The following is a 17619-nucleotide window of genomic DNA, read 5'->3' on the forward strand; positions in this document are numbered from 1 at the left end:
GACTTATTTACTAAATGCATATATTTTTAAAGGAATATTCCAGGTTCAATACAAGTTAAGCCCAACTGACAGCATTTGTGGCATAATGTTGATAACCAGAAACAAAAATCTGGGTTAGAGTGAGACACTTACAATGGAAGTGAATGGGGACAGTTCATAAACGTTAAAGTAAACACTGTTTTAAAATAATAGCCACAAGACATAAACATTATACATGTTTACATAATTTTAGTGTAATAAAAGCAGGGATTTACCAGTGTTACAGCATTTTCCAGATTACAGGGTTTACCAGTTTTATCTCATCATGACATCAAAGTTGTAATTTTGGTTATAACTTTACACAGATTATGTTAGTATGTGATTTTATCAGACTAAAAACATTTTTACATATATAATGTTTATGTCTTGTGGCTTTACATTTATAACACTATGTAATTTAATGTTTATGAACAGGCCCCATTCACTTCCACTGTAAGTGCCTTACTGTGTCTATAGATTTTTTTTATTTATAATTTATGGCGAGGAATCAAAATTATTTTGGCTGTCAATTAAGATGACCTTATACTAAAGCTAGAACATTCCTTTAAGGGGGAAAGAATGTTTCAAAGCTTTTCTGTCCTCATTTTGTCACCCCTTCAAAAAAGGGTTTGAAGGGCCTGAATGCACACACACAGACAAACACCTTTGCATCTTGTTAGGGTTGCCAATAGGTAGCAGTAAATTACCAAACCAGACTATATAAGTCTGAGACTATAGCATTAACAGGGCTGTAGAATTAGTGACAGCTGAGTAAACTGACCTGGCCATCCCCCAGCTGAGTTCACTCTTATCCCCCTCACCTAGCCTGCTGGTATCCTCAAACCTAGGTCAGCTATTCATTGCTATCCTTAACCCTTGGAGTACACAGGTCCAGCTTTCATACCACTGTTCCCTCAAGTTCTGCACTCGGACCGTGCCAGTTCACACACAAACATCAAAGGTAGGTCTTCTTTTTCCTTCCCTGCTGCGTGAAGACTCCCAGTAAATTTGTCTTATTCAGAATGCTTGTAGAACTGGGTTACATGCAATCTTTAAAGACAAGACCTGTTGTCTGTCTTTACACTGTTAGGATGGATTTACTTTTGTGTGCTAGTGCATAGATTGTGTATACATGACCCCCATCTCCCAAGTGTTGATTTAGTATGGAGGACAATACATAATGTGAGGTTATCATGTCATATTCCTGTCTTAAACCTATCATGTTATATTTGGTAGTTTAATCAAGCTGTGTCAACATTAATTCAGATACATTTGAATACTGCATTTTTTTATTTCGAAACTCTCTGTCCACACTGCCGTTTTAAGTGTTTTCCAAAAGTTGCTTGTCCACACTAAAACTAAAACATACGAAAACTCTTAAATCCCCTTAATGCGCATGTGAAAAATCACTGTTTCATGTACGGTCTGAATGCATGTCCTTGTGTTCCGTCGCCAGACTGCAATTTCAAGTAAACTTCTGGTTGCATTTGAAGGAAAGCAATGTGAATGTTGTACAAAGTACCATTTATCTTTTACAACGCTAACAAAGTGAATAACAGGCACAACAACTCAACTACAATGAGGGCCACAATCATGATTGTTTTGGGTTGATTGGATTTCATGACTGCGTCACATGACAACCAATATATCACCGTTTTCAGATATCTCTGTTTCCCCTCTCCACACTACAATGCAAAGACAGTGTTTTTCAAATTGATCCTATTGGTAGAACATTTTCAAAAAAGCTCAGTTTTTGCTGTCAAAAATGCTGTCTCAATGTGGATGGACAAGATGCATTTTCTTTTTTCTTTTTATTTCTTTTTTAATTTGTATCGTCTTTTCTTTCAATTTTGAATGCCCAATTCCAACTACTTAGTAGTTCCTCATGGTAGCACATTTATTCACCTCAATCCGAGTGGCGGAGGACAAGTCTCAGTTGCATCTGCTTCTGAAACAGTCAATCCACGCATCTTATCACATGGCTCGCTGTGCATGACACATGTGGAGTCGCATGCTACCCTCCGCGATCCACGCACAACTTATGTGCCCCATTTAGAGCGAGAACCACAAATCACGATGACGAGGAGGTTACCCCATGTGACTCTACCCTCCCTAGCAATTGGGCCAATTTGTTTTCTTAGGACACCTGGCTGGAGTTATTCAAAATGCCCTGGATTTTAACACATGACTCCAGGGGTGGAAGTCAGCATCAATACTTGCTGAGCTACCCAGACCCCTGACAAGTTGCATTTTCAAACTAAAACATTTTAGTGTGGACGTGCTTTTAAATCCTCTTTGCAATATTCTGATCTCATAGTGACTCTAGAGAATTTATCTGTATGGAAAACCCATACTTTCTTGCTCAAACACCCCAGTCAGATGCTGAAGTAAACACTCTTAACAAAACTCAAGAAGTCTTGGACGGCTTCAAGAATCATCTTCCATGTCCATATAAAATAAGTGAATAAGGAATGTATTGTATAAAATTGTGTAATGTGGATTAACTTGTCTTTACTCTCTATGCTTTATGCTAAATGAGCCCCTATTGCATAATATCATCCTTGTCTCCTATAGATGGCTCTGTATGACACCTTAATAGTTTTGACCCTGATGGGCTTCAGTCTCAGTGCCCCTCCAGTAGAGATGGACCCTGCAGTATATGGCATGGAGAATTATGATGTGGACTCAGACACATGGGATCTGAATTCCTATGGAGAAACATATGATTATGATGACTTGGATGAAGAGGTGAGGTTGCAGGAGCTAAATTGGAGGGCATGGGGGAAGACAACTAAATATAGTACTTCTCTATATTTCTTTGAAGCAGTTATTTAACCCTTCCATTCAATATGTTAAATAAAAAAAATTTAAAAAAATACATAGGCCTTAAGTCAAATGTTGTGCCTTTCAGACTCATATATGATCCTTTTTTAAATAGCCAATAGCCTTTAGTTTACATATCAGCTTCTTGCCATTGCTAGTCAGAGGCCGGTGGTATTACAGGGAGGGGGAAATCTTATTCTAGAAAGCTCTGGATTTAACAAATATTTGCATAACATCCTGCAAAAAAGATGAGTCATCAATATTTGGTTCGTTTTCTGGATGAAAAAGACTGAAAATTTTAAATATTTATGTTTTTTAAGGAACAGTTCACCCAAAAAAAAAAAACTTCTGTCATATTTTACTCATATCCTTTAAAATCTGTATCACTTTCTTTCTGATGTGGAAAATGCCATTTAATATAATATACCTTATTCACGGTAGTGCCATTGTTGATTTTTAATGGGAATGACAACGAGGCTGTGAGGGATAGACTTACATCTCTTCAAATGCATAAACCCTGTGTAAAGCTGAAGAGACTGTACGTTTATCCCTCACAGCCTCGTTGTCATTCCCATCAAAAATCAAAGATGGTATTGCTGTGACTAAGGCACTGCATAGTGCCTAACTGAACTCTTTTAAAGCTTAAAAAAGAATCATAAAAGTAGTCCATGTGGCTTGTGCGTCTTATTCAAAGTCTTCTGTGGTAAGAAACAACCAAAAATGTAACCAATGTTTCAGTAAAATGAGTGCTATTAGATAAGCTTATTCATAGCAACGTGAGTTCTCATGTGAACATGCGCGCCACTGTGGACAAACTTCTCTCATGCACAACAGACATCAAGATTTATACTGCAAAATAACTTAAAATTCAGGTTGTTTCTCAACAAAACTTCTCGCATGCCTTTAGAATACTGAGAACATGACACAGGAGACACATGGACTACATATATGATACTTTTGGGTGCTTTTTTAGGCTTTAATGGGATATAGATGGTGTAGATAGTCTCAAAGATGATTCAATTTTGATTTTATGGAGTCTTTTAGAAAATATTAGCAAATTTTTTACTTGTTTACTGTCTGTGTGGATGTTGTTGTGTTCTGTTTTGTTATTACTCCTCACAGATTGAGGTTGGGATGCTAGCCCCTCCTCCAGCCGTCACTCAGCCACCTGTTGCAGTCCCTCCTGAGAACTATGTGGAGGAAGTGACACTGCCACCCCAGCCGACAAAGTCATCTGCACCTTTCACTCTAGACTTCCGTGGTCCTGGATTGTTTGGGCCTCAAACAGGATTAGGTAGATTAATCGTTGGTTGGCAGTTATAAAAAATGCATTTTGCGCCCTCTAGTGGCCTAAAACGACATAACACTGTGCTCTCTCTCCTACTGCAGGGATGCCTTCCTGCCTGCTGTGTGTGTGTATCAGTGGCAATGTGTATTGCGATGACATAGGGCTGACTCAGATCCCCCCTCTCCCCAAATACACGACACACTTCTACGCTCGCTTCAACAAAATCAAATTGGTCAATGCCATGGACTTCAGTAATCTCAGTAAAGCTCTAATTTTCCTTCTCATTGCATCTTTGGAGGTTGTTTTTCAAACACAGATTAACATTAATTGCATTGACAGTTAGCTATTAAAAGTCTTAAAATTATTTTAAAGGTGTAAGCATCATCAAATGGAATTGAAAAATTATGACTATTTTTGTATTAGTTTCCCAAACACTACCCCGCCCACCATTGGTCGATTAAAAAGATATTCCATCCCAAACTAACAGTTGAAGTCAGAAGTTTACATACACCTTAGCCAAATACATTTAAACTCAGTTTTTCACAATTCCTGACATTTAATTGTAGATTGCAAGAAAACATTGCCTGTCTTAAGTCAGTTAGAATCGCTACTTTATTTTAAGAATGTGAAATGTCAGAATAATAGTAGAGAGAATTAATTATTTCTTTCAGCTTTTATTTCTTTCATCACATTATCTGTGGGTCAGAAGTTTACATACACTTTGTTAGTATTTGGTAGCATTTTCTTTAAAAGGGTCAACATTTTGGATAGCCTTCCACAAGCTTCTCACAATAAGTTGCTGACATTTTCACCCATTCCTCCAGACAGAACTCCAAACACCCCATGCTTCACAGTTGGGATGGTGTTCTTTGGCTTGCAAGCCTAACCCTTTTGTCTCCAAACATAACGATGGTCATTATGACCAAAGAGTTACATTTTTGTTTCATCAGACCAGAGGACATTTCTCCAAAACGTTTTTTGTCCCCAAGTGACTTGCAAATTGTAGTCTGGCTTTTTTATGGCAGTTTTGGAGAAGTGGCTTCTTCCCTGCTGAGCAGCCTTACAGGTTATGTCTATATAGGACTTGTTTTACTGTGGATATAGATACTTGTCTACCTGTTTCCTCCAGCATCTTCACAGGGTCATTTGCTGTTGTTCTGGGATTGATCTGCAGTTTTCGCACTAAACTATGTTCATCTCTAGGAAACAGATTACGTCTCCTTCCTGAGCGGTATGATGGCTGGGTGGACCTATGATGTTTATACTTGCATACTGTTATTTGTATAGATGAACGTGGTACCTTCTGGCATTTGGAAATTGTTTCCAAAGATTAATCTGACTTGTGGAGGTCCACAAATTTTGTTTCAGATGTCTTGGCTAATTACTTTTGATTTTCACATAATGTCAAGCAAAGTAGCACTGAGTTTGAAGGTAGGCCTTAAAATACATCCAAAGGTACACCTCTAGTTGACTCCAATTAGCCAATTAGACTATCAGAAGCCTTGTCATCATTTTCTGGAAATTGCCAAGCTGCTTAAAGGCACAGTTATCTTAGTGTATGTAAACATCTGACCAACTGCAATTGTGATATATTCAAATAAATGTGAACCAGTCTGTCTGTAAACAATTGTTTGAAAAATGACTCATGTCATGCACAAAGTAGATAACCTAAATTACTTAAACAACTATAGTTTACTTAAATCTGTTGAGTGGTTAAAAAATGTGTTTTAATGACTTCAACCCAGGGGGGGATTTAGCGATTTCGGGGCCCTAAGCAAAGTATAGGAATGGGGCCCTCTTCAATGACACACATTTACATCGATTTTCTCTTAAAGGTGTTGTATGCTTTTAATTATTGTTTTGATTATTATTATTTTATGGAATGGTATGGAAAACATATTTCTATGTCCTGAAAGATATCACTGAAATACAATAAGTGTCCTGAGATACCTCATCGGTCTCTGTGACAGCGCAAGACTGTTCAAACAGCAAAAACAAATGTGTCCGTGGTTGTGTCTTTCTCCTTAGTTGTGCCAAATTTCAGTGAATATTAATTTCTAACAACACATTATACAAAAAACACAATCTGGCTACTATGAGCTACAATACATATCACTACAGTACCTTTTTTCTTTCTCCCTCTTCCTCTTTCTTAATGCACTTTTCCTCAATCAACTTTAATTTGAATTAACTATATCCAAATGAATACACAAAAAGTTGACTGCATTTTTCCAGAAGGCTTCGATCAACTTTTACAATTGAAAACATCATTTTTTTTCTAGATTTACGCTGCTAAATAAGGCAAAAACGAGTTAACAATCTGAGAAAAAACTTTTTTTATTTACAAGTGTCAACACCCAGATCATAATAATCATCAACACTGTGTATTGTTGACTATAGTGATTGCTGGGCTCACGGAAGCAGTGGCAGGTGGAAGTGCAGGCTGTGCAGCAATCTGATCCGTTGGAAAGACAGTGTTACCTTAGGAAGACTGGATTATGTTGAATTGTTTTCTCTCCACAAATTCAAACCAATCTGAATGAGTAACCATGTAGCTTAGCATGTAACTTGCTACAGAGTATATGGTGAAATCACACAAAATGTCTGAGAAATTTGGCTCACTTTCAACCATTTTTGAACTCGTGTAGATGCATAGACGCTTTGAATATTCCATTACAGCCTGATCTGAGGGTGGGGGGTGCTTGCATTGATTGTGCTGAATATAACATCGATATCAATCATATCGGTGTTGTAACAGTGATATTTCAAATTTCAGCACACATAATTTAGCATTAATGATAATAAAAAAGCATAGGGGCCCTTGGTTTCTGGGGGCCCTGGGTGGTTGCCTACTTTTTCCTAGTGCTAAATCCGCCCGTGCTTCACCCTAAGTGTATGTAAACTTCTGACTTCAGCTGTACACCATTGGTTTGTCTAATGCTGTCAGCACAGAGTGATGATTTAATACTACTACAGAGCCTTCAGGGAAGTCTACCCACAAATGGCTTACTTATAGTTGACTCTGCACATTAAGGCCAGAAAGCTACTTTACACTAATGCAAGTGCTTGGCCAAATGCATTGCCAATGCACGATTTGGTTGAGCATAACGTATGTTCTTGCGTTACTGTGGCAGTTACAAACCTTAGTACTCGAGGGGGCAATAGAGTTACCTTCAAAAGTCTGTGCCATTCAGTTAGATTTGTTATTATTGACTTTATCTTGTTCGCTCAGCAATATTCTCTTCAAACTGTTTCTCCGCCATGACAGTAGTTAACTTGAAAGAGAAAACAATGTTGAGAAGGCAACGTGTACTTGTGTTCTGTCACATTTTGCATGCAATTTGCAAGAACTCGAGCTTACTTGCATAGAGTGTTTCATCTTTATGCTTGGATGGGAGGAAGCATTTTAACATAAAATAATTACACACATCACCTTTAAAGGTGCACTGGCAAAACAGTGGTACTAGCAATACCAGGTTCATTGGTACCCAGGGAAAACACAAACTGATCAAATATATTTTAAAGTTTGAATTTACTTTAAGGTGTTATGGATAAATGTGTCTGTGATGTGACTAAATGGAATATAAATGAAAACATATTCTCCTGATTGAGTTTCTCTGGCCACTGCTCTCAGATCAGCTGAAGAGGATTGACCTAAGTGGAAACCAGATTAGTAAAGTGGACGAGGATGCTTTCCGTTTACTGCCTCAGCTTCAGGATCTGCTGCTGTCTGACAACAACATCCAGGCCCTCCCGGAACTCCCAGCTACCATGAAACAAATAGATGTCCGCAATAACCAGCTGAGGAGTACAGGGATCCATGCAGAGGGCTTTAAGGTACACATGCAATGCAAAATCATTTTGTTTTTCAGTACAAAATATCTAAACATCCTGAAAACAGAAGCAAAATTTCTTAAGATTTTAAGTATTGTTTTCAAAGAATATATATTGATTAAAAGGGATAATTCACCCAAAAATGAAAATTCTTTCATCAATTACTCACTCTCATGTTGTTTCAAACACGTATGACTTTCTTCTGTGAAACACAAAAGGAGATGATAGGCTGAATATTAGCCTCAGTCACCATTTTCTTTCATTGCACTTTTTTACACAATGAAAGTGAATGGTAACTGAGGCTAACATATCCAGTTGTTCCATGGAAGAAAGTCATATTGGTTTGGAACAACATAAGGGGATAACCCTTTAAGCACTGATGGGGAGCTCTGAAAAGCTTTTGTTTTGTTCCCAATCATGCCAACTCTAACTGAGTAAAACTGTTTGTTGATTCAACAAAGCAATCAAAAATTATAGCATTACAATAATAATTTATCCTAGTGTACAAATATGTCTCCAAGTGTCCAAAAGCCTCTCCAAACAAATAAAGCTTAATAATTGTACATAATAATTAATAATTGATAATTGTCACAGAACTAGTTTCATTCTGTATAATTTGAGTCATCATTGAGTATGTGTCATGTACTTGGCAGAATTTCCTGGTGGCCATATGTAACAGACACCAATCACATGTCTCTCTGCCCAAATATGGATGATTTTTTTCCATTGACGTCATCTGATCCAGGAAAGCTAATGTGTTTTCAGCCAGATTGCAAGATGCCAGTTAGCCAGATGCTGTGTCCATATTGTGCACATTGTGCTTCATGTCAATTATCTAATTATATGCATCCGCTTACCTTGTGTGTGGGCTTGTTTGAAAGATAATCACCTCTTCTAAGTAATGGTATATGATATTTTATCATATAATATATAATATTTTAGTTCGGTTTATTTTTCTTGAAAAATGTGGCATACAAGCAACACCTGTTCACATGAAAGATAAATGTTAAAGACATGTACTTAGCTATACTTGCTATATTTTTGTCTGTTTCAAAACTTTCTAACAACATAGGACACATAGCTATTTGATGAGTTTGCTGTTTTTACTGATTGTAATAATATGTACAGTGCAAAATGTTTCATAAATTATCCAAATGGAAAACTTCTGATTTGTCTGCAAATTTCAAAGTACTTGTCATAAAACACAATGGTCATAATGCCTATGTACATTTTAAAGTAGAGCTTCTAAACTTTCAAAAGATATCTAGTTTGTGTTGGTCAAGACTGTAGTTACTGATATTTTGAAAAAAAAAAAAAAATCTTGTTAGCCTATCGGTTAATTAATTACGAAAGAATTTTCATTTTTGGGTGAACTATCCCTAAAATTTAATTTTCAAAATGTATGGCAATTTTTTTTGTGTGTGCCTTGTGTAATACTAATACATAAAATATGTATTTTAGTTTAGAAGTTTTTACTTTAGTTTTTACCCTAGAGTCTTTTGTTATTTCAATTTGCATGCTCGCCAAATAATCACTCCTCCACTGACAAAGGGCAAGCATAGCACAAACTGAACATAATGAGCAAGTGTCATATGTGTCTTATTTTATCTCCTGAGCAGGAAATGAAAGAACTGCAGTTCCTGTACATGTCAAATAACAAATTGGATTACATTCCTGTTCCACTACCTAAGAGCCTAAGAGTGCTCCACCTGCAGGTAGAAAATAGCTCCTGCTCTTTTCATCGCAGTTACTAATCACAACTGACAAATCATTTCCTGAGATTGAATTCTTCTCTCCCTCTCTTAATATGTCCTCCAGAACAACAATATCCAGAGCTTAAGCCGAGACACTTTCTGTAACACCCACGACATAAACTACATACGGAAGGCCCTGGAAGACATCAGGCTTGACGGAAACCCTGTGGACATCAATCTTTATGCCCAGGCTTATGTCTGCTTACCACGTCTGCCTGTAGGCACTCCAGTCTAGGAAGATGTCCCTTCTATACTTCCTTTGTATGTGTTTTTGAACCTTTGTGTGACCACAATTGAATACTATGAAGCTAGTTAAAGTATTTTAAAATGTCAAAATTAATCAATATCTGGGAGAAATTAGTAATGAGGTTTTTAGCTGCAAGATTTAGTTGTCTTTAGTTGTCAGGCTGCATATGCACTGGGAATACCTTTCATTACTATAGACGTATAGAATGTGCCAAAACCTAGTGAGCTGCCTCATTGTGTAATGCCTAAACAACACACTTCAAATGTAGAATACTGTATTCCACTACTCCACTCCACTCATTTATTAAGGAATATTCTGGGTTTAATACAAGTTAAGTTGTATTGAACAGCATTTGTGGCATAATGTTGATTACCACAAAAATGTATTTTGACCCGTCCCTCGTTTTCTTAAAAAAAAAATTTTTTAAATAGAGATTACAGTGAGGCACTTACTATAAAAGTAAGGCCAATTCTTGGAGGGTTTAAAGGCAGAAATGTGACGCTTATAATTTTATAAAAGCGCTTATATTAATTCTTCTGTTGAAACTCATGTATTATTTGAGCTGTAAATTTGTTTAAACTGTCAATTTTACAGTCATTTTAGGATTTTAGGGTTTGTTGACATTACATCGTCATGGCATTGAAGTTGTAAAATTGGCTATAACTTTACACAGAAAAGGTTAGTAAGTGATTTTATCACACAAAAATCATGTTTGCATGCATATTGTTTGTCTTGTGGCTATACTTTTGAAAAAGTGAGAATTGTAACATTCAAAAATGGGCATCATTCACTTTCATTGTAAGTGCCTCACTGTTACCCAGTTTTTGTTTTAATAAAAGGAGTGGCAAGTAAAAATAATTTTTGTGGTAATCAATATTATGCCACAAATGCTTTTATTGAACCCGGAATATTCCTTTAAAGGGATAGTTCAACCAAAAATGAAAATTCTCTCATAATTAACTCACCCTAATGCCATCCCAGATGTGTATGACTATGACTTTTGCTGAACACAAACAAAGATTTTTAGAAGAATATTTCAGCTCTGTAGGTCCATACAATGTAAGTGAATGGGTACCAACATTTTAAAGCTCCAAAAGTACATAAAGGCTGCATAAAAGTAATCCATTACCAAGACTCCGGTGCTTAAATCCATATCTTCAGAAGCAATATGATAAGTGTGGGTAAGGAACTGATCAAAATTTAAGTCCTTGTATACTAGCAATATTCATTTTCACATTCTTCTTTTGTTTTTGGCAATTTGCATTATTCGTGCATATCGCCACCTACTTGTCTGGGAGGAGAATTTATGGGAAATATGTAAATATTTATCTGTTTCTCACCTATAATATTACGGCTGATTATATATATTTAATCACTGGAGACTTATGGATTACTATGCAGCCTTTATGTGTATTTTGATACATCAAAATGTTGGTTCTCATTCACTTGCATTGCGAGGGCCTACAGAGATTTAACATACTTCTAAATACCTTTGTTTGTGTTCAGCAGAAGAAAGAAAGTCATACACATATGGGATGGCATGAGGGTGAGTAAATTATGAGAGAATTAAAAATTTTGGGTGTACTCACCCTTTATTAAAATACTTATTTTAATTAGACTATTTATAATATTTTTCAATATTGAATTAATTATAAGTAGTCTATATTTATAAACTTGCAATATGTGCAAAGGTTTCATGCGATGTTCTACAATTTGGCCCACAGAAGGTACAGTACCTTTTGGAACAGATTCAGGAGTGTTTTATGGTGCCTTAAAATGCTGCCTACATAGGCAGTTTACTAGGTTTTGAAGAGAGCTGAAAAGAAAAAGAAAAACAGTCATGACAAATGCCTCTTTCACACTGCACTCGGAATCGGAGCATAATATTTTTTGGGGCGTTTTCGGGTAGTTCGAACGATTCATTCATTATTCATTAATAGCATCCTTTACAGGAGGAGTTGCGCCGCAACTGACGTTATGCACTCATAGCAAATTCTGTGAGCGCGGTAAAGTTAGTTTGACGTTCGACATTCGTTGCACATTCGGTTTCGCAGATGTAAGGGACCGTCTGAAAACTCCACTCACTTCGCTAAAACATAGGAGATGACCACTCATTCATTCAATTCACGTGCAAGTTAAACATGAAAAGAAAAACTGTAAACAGGTGATATTATTAAAGTATTAGCAATTATATAAGTACAGTAATCAATTATTTTATAAAAATATCCACTAAAATTCACCAAAATGTTGTTTTCTCATTTGTAAAGGCTGTGATAACGTCCCAGATGATATATGAACTTACTACAGGTAACATTATTACAGTATCATCAATTATATAAGTACAGTAATAAGTTATTTTATAGAAATAAAATCACTAAAATTCACAAATTATATTTTCTAATTTTAAAGGCTGTATTTAAAAAAATATATATTATTTTAGTTATCGTATTGTAATAATCTCACCTGCTGTATGTCTGTCTGTCCTCTAGGTAGTTATAAGAACATTCTCAATGTGAAAATGTATTTTACTCTTCTTTCTTTTTTTTCATGTATAAATTGCGCATGAATAGAATTAATGAGTGGTCATCTCCTATGTTTTAGCGTAGTGAGTGGAGTTTTCAGACGGTCCCTTACATCTGCGAAATCGAATTTTGAACGTCAAACTTTACCGCGCTAAATCAGTGAGGCCAACGACATCCAGCTGTATAGTGAGTATGGGGCGAAAAGAGCAGGAGAGACGGAAGAGAAAGCAGGAAACAGCGTCATTGTCACAGGATATTGAACATATGTTCAAAAAGACTGCCAAACAGGGTATGGTTGTTATACTTGGTAAGCAAATTGACAACTTTGTAGTAAATATTTTCAGTGCATCAAAAAGCGTGCTGGTTAAGATACCAGCAGACAAGCTAATCCAGCATAAATTAGTGGATAAAAAGTCACCAAAATGAAGTATTTGAACCTCATAATTAAATACAAAATGAGGGGAAAAAGTTCCACTTTTTGAAAAAAGAACCACTCCTTCCACTAGGCTGCTACGGGCCTGTTGGCTGTAACTATATTAAATAATTCTACAAGATTGCTTTCGATTACACCAGCATTATGTCAATACGATTTAATGACGATCACATTTGTAACACTTAACAATAGCTTACTCTTGATAACCATTTTATAACTTTATTTTCTGTGTAGAGCGCAGCAGTTTCTGGTGTTAAAAGCACACGTTGTTAGGAGCAACATTGCGGTTTCAGTTCAGCTCAGCGGACCATCCGTGATCCGCATATATTTGACTTGGCACAGGATTTACGCTGGATGCCCTTCCTGATGCAATCCACAGTGGCTGGTGAACTCTCACTCACAACTACAGGCAATTTCATCTAACATAACAGATTAATTATTTTTTTTCTTTAAAAGCCCCACTTTTATTTTATTTTATTACTATTATTAACCTACTTTTATTGTGTTTTTGTTGTTGCTGGTTTGTTTTTGTATTTTTGCATTGTATCTGAACATGTTTAAAATATAGCCGATGTTGCCTCACACAAGTCGTTCATTTTCTAATGCGGTGCCAAATACTGTTCACGCAAGTTACGAACAAGCAGCAGTGATTAACCAGGATTCAACCAGGCTTCATGCGCTGCTTCGGTGTGCTATGTGAAAGAGGCAAAAGTTTCACAGGAAGTCAGAGCAAGTGTGTAGCATACAAAACTACACTTGATTTGATGCAGTGCCCCTTTTCACCACAAAACGGCACCCTTCTCCAGTGCGTTTAGTCTGCTGTAACAGCCTCCTGCATTTCTTCAGACCCTCGGCTCCATCTGTCAGAGAATGTGTTATTTAATCTCAGCTTGATGCTAATGCAGTCTTTACAAATATTCTATTCTTTATTAATCATAATGTACACTTTCTTGATTCCTTTCTATCTTTGTGCTACCCATTGAACAGTTTTCAGGAAGTATACAGTCAGTGACATCTCAGCTGCAACTATTCGTTCATGTACCGCAGGTGGTTTCTTAGGTTACTTAGCAACTGTCTAATATTTATAGTTTGATATTTACCCTTGTGCGCAATGTAAAGATACTCCTATGTTATTTGCACTGGATGTTAAGCACCTGTAAAGATGCAACAAATGTAATCCCAAGAGGTTGAACATGGGTTTTCACACACTGAAACAAGTGTGCTCATTCTTTTGTGGCTTTGCGGTTATGGCTTAAGCGTGATGTCCAATTGGACAAAGTGCTGCAGAGGTCTTCATTTCAAACAGCCCACACAGATCTGCGCATTTGAATGAGGCCCAGAATTCTGTCTAAATGCTAAATTATCCACAACAGTGGAAAATTACAGTTTCACTGCTGTGAGGTCTACAGTTCATTACAGAGAGAGAGAGGAGCATGTCAAATCTCCCAGTACGGTCAAGCTTTATGATTTGAGAGATTCCTCCTCTCCTTTTCGGCTCCGTTCTCCACACCCTCCTTCCCTCCTTTCCTCTGTCGCTTCTGACTCTTTTTTAACCTCTTTCAGGCAGCCATTGCCAATGACTCACTTGATGAATAAAGACAAGAGAAAACTCAAGCTTTCTGTCTCCATTTCCCCACGGCTGCAGTGCAGCATTATACAGAGCATTTATAATGAGGGAGGGCTGGGGTGTTTGAAGCTGGAAATGTTACCAGTGACTAATTGGTACATGAAAAGAAGGAGTGTCTGAGATGAGAAAGCAAAGAAATAAAATGGTTTTGTTAACAATCATTTAGAAAAAGTAGGGTTGCTTGTAAGATGGATGGGCGTGCTCCTGCCACACCCATCCATGAGAATTTGCCATTCTCATCTTTTTTAGCACGCTACATCTCTCTTTCTCTCCCGCTATGTGCTGGGTCTATGAAGGTGACCTTGCATTCTGACTGAGCTCATTGATTGATCTCATCACTGAAAGGGCCTACGGGCTTCCCTCCCACATGATTCAGGAGAAGGAGGGGCCACAGAGACACTAGGTGCATGTGCTGTGGGGGTGTATTTCATCAGAGTGTGTGTAGGTAGTAGGTGAGGAGAGGGGCTAAGGAAAGAGAAATGTTTAAAACACATATTCATCCTCCTTTCAGCAAGCCTTGACTCCCTGAGTCATCAAATAACTGATTCAAACCCCCACCTGACACACACACACACACACATATAAATGTTTTTTCTAGCCTCCCACATGTAGACAAACTCATTCAGATGCTGTGGTATCAGAATTGTTTTTTGTTCATGTCATCTTGGACTTACTCTGAATGATGCTGAATCCATACCCCTAGGTGTCAAACACAATAGTTTTCATTAAAGATGTCATTGTAGAAAATCACTATTTATAGTCAGCCATGATTTATTTAATCCACAAGTAAAAGTGTCCAATAACATGGCAATTATTGAGATTAAGCCAGTAGAATTGAGCTGTTCATTTGATCCTAAGATGTAATGGCAGACCCATGAGGAGACCCTCTCCATGTAGAATAAAACGGCTTTGTATAAGGTTACTGATATGACTGGAGTCTTCATTTCACTCAAGTCATTGTAATTATTTTCATATGTATCAAAAAACTGTCGCATTATATAAATTACCACAAAAAAAAAAAAAAGTCCCTAGTTTATTTAAAAACAAAAAATAATTTTGGTTAAAGTGAGGAACTTACAATAGAAGTGAATGGGGCCAGTCCATAAACATTAAAATATGTTGTTTCAAAATTATATCCACAAGATGTTAACATAATTTTAGTGTGATGAAAGGGTAAAGTCAGTTTAAAGTTATGTCTAATTAGATTCCTCCGTAAGGAGGGAATCTATTGTAATTGACAGTTTTATTATTATTAGATTCCTCCGTAGGAGGGTACCCCCAAACCAAGAATGGTCAACATTCGCACATAGGTGGCGCTACAGGCCATGCCCAAAAAATATATTTTCAAAGTGATACAATTTCCACACCATTTGTCCAAATCTTCTGAAACTTGGTGTACATGCCTCATTTCTCATTGGGAACAAAAAAGCCTCATGGATCCATAAGGTCCTGTATGGATTTTCCTGTACATTGAAAATGTTTCGTTTAGGATTCAGACAGAAATACATGTTTTTTGGATTCATCCATTGAGAGGGTTTAACCCCAACCCTCTACTGATCAATTTTAAATGATTTGCCATTTTGAGGAGGAATCCGCATTGCTGCTTGCAGCTATATTATTACAACTTTGTTGTCATGACAATGCACCATCCCATAAGCCATTATATTAATGCAGAACAGAGATTTTATTGCACAACATATTAAAATCATGTTAACATGAATATTGTGGCGATACTTTTGAAACAGTATTTTAATGATTATGAATTAGCCCTGTTCACTTTTATTGCATGTACCTTCCTGTAAAAGCAACATTTTAAATAAGCAAAGGACAAGATTTTTTGTGGTAATCAATTTTATTCCACAAATGCTGTTGATTGATCTTAACTTGAACTGAACCTGGAATATTCCTTTAAATATACACTCTCTGAGCACTTTATTAGGAACACTATAGTCCTCATAAAGTGCCTGACATGGTCTTCTGCTTTTGTAGCCCATCCGCCTCAAGGTTCGATGTGTTGTGCATTCTGAGATGCTATTCTGTCACCACCATTGTGATTATCTGAGTTACTGTAGCCATTCTGTCAACTCAAACCTGTCTGGCCATTCTCCATTGACCTCTCTCATCAACAAGGAATTTCCGTCAGCAGAAACCATTCTACTCTGAACCCTAGAGACTGTTGTGCATGAAAATACCAGGAGATCAGCAGTTATAGAAATACTCAAAGCAGCCCGTCTGGCACCAAAATCATGTCATGCTCTAAATCACTGAGATCACATTTTTTTTCCCCATTCTGATGGTTGATGTGAACATTAAGTGAAGCTCCTGACCAATATCTGCTTGATTATTATAAACTAGGGCTGTCTGTTTAATGCGTTAATTCAGCGCGATTTAATTTTACAAAAAATAATGCGTTAAAAAACATTTACGCAATTAATCGCATGCCCACGGACCATCATAAGGTAATTCCTGAGAAATGCAAGATTGTAGTACTCCAGAGGGCGGTAAGTGAAATTTCAGCTGTATGAGCAACGCACAGTTTATACAGTAAAGAAAACACTTCAGTAGGCAGAACAACACAAACATGCGTTACGTTCTTGCGTTCAAAACACTCGAAAGAGCGCAAATGTGATCAAAGGGATCTCAAGATGTGTTTAAAGATTGAGTATTAAACTATATTTAACTTGACACAGTGACCTAAACATTTTATGTTTATGACGCAACACACCCGAGACTTCTGACGTAGGTGTAAATTGACGGGCCCTTAAACAAGCCCTCATAATAAATCTCCAACTGATTGACAAATTCACTTGTGAAATGGATTGCTGTGAACTGTGTGCCAATGATTGGTTTATGATCAATAATATGGTAGTAAACAATACATTGTATTCTAAAGCCGCTTTTTGTATTGTCTTATCAATGATTAACTCTTCTGCTGCAAGAATGTAATGCATTGTAATTAGCTGAATATTTTATATATATATAATTTTTTTATATTTAAAGGTAACTATGTTGATATAAATATGTATAATCATTATATATTGAATTATTGTTATAGGAGGGGCTTTCTCAACAA

At 36.8% G+C, this 17619-nt stretch overlaps 1 protein-coding gene across 1 annotated transcript; it reads left to right on the plus strand.

The window, feature by feature from the left end:
- Positions 1-918: 918 nt before the first annotated feature.
- On the plus strand, positions 919-10864 carry optc (opticin). The gene is made up of 7 exons (XM_052102051.1): positions 919-979; positions 2593-2766; positions 3964-4135; positions 4231-4389; positions 7764-7966; positions 9583-9678; positions 9782-10864. Exons 2-7 carry the CDS (start codon positions 2593-2595, stop codon positions 9950-9952), a joined length of 975 nt encoding a protein of 324 aa, XP_051958011.1. The 5' UTR covers positions 919-979; the 3' UTR covers positions 9953-10864.
- Positions 10865-17619: the final 6755 nt, after the last annotated feature.

This window comes from Xyrauchen texanus, chromosome 32, assembly GCF_025860055.1.
Source record: "Xyrauchen texanus isolate HMW12.3.18 chromosome 32, RBS_HiC_50CHRs, whole genome shotgun sequence".
NCBI lineage: Eukaryota > Metazoa > Chordata > Actinopteri > Cypriniformes > Catostomidae > Xyrauchen > Xyrauchen texanus.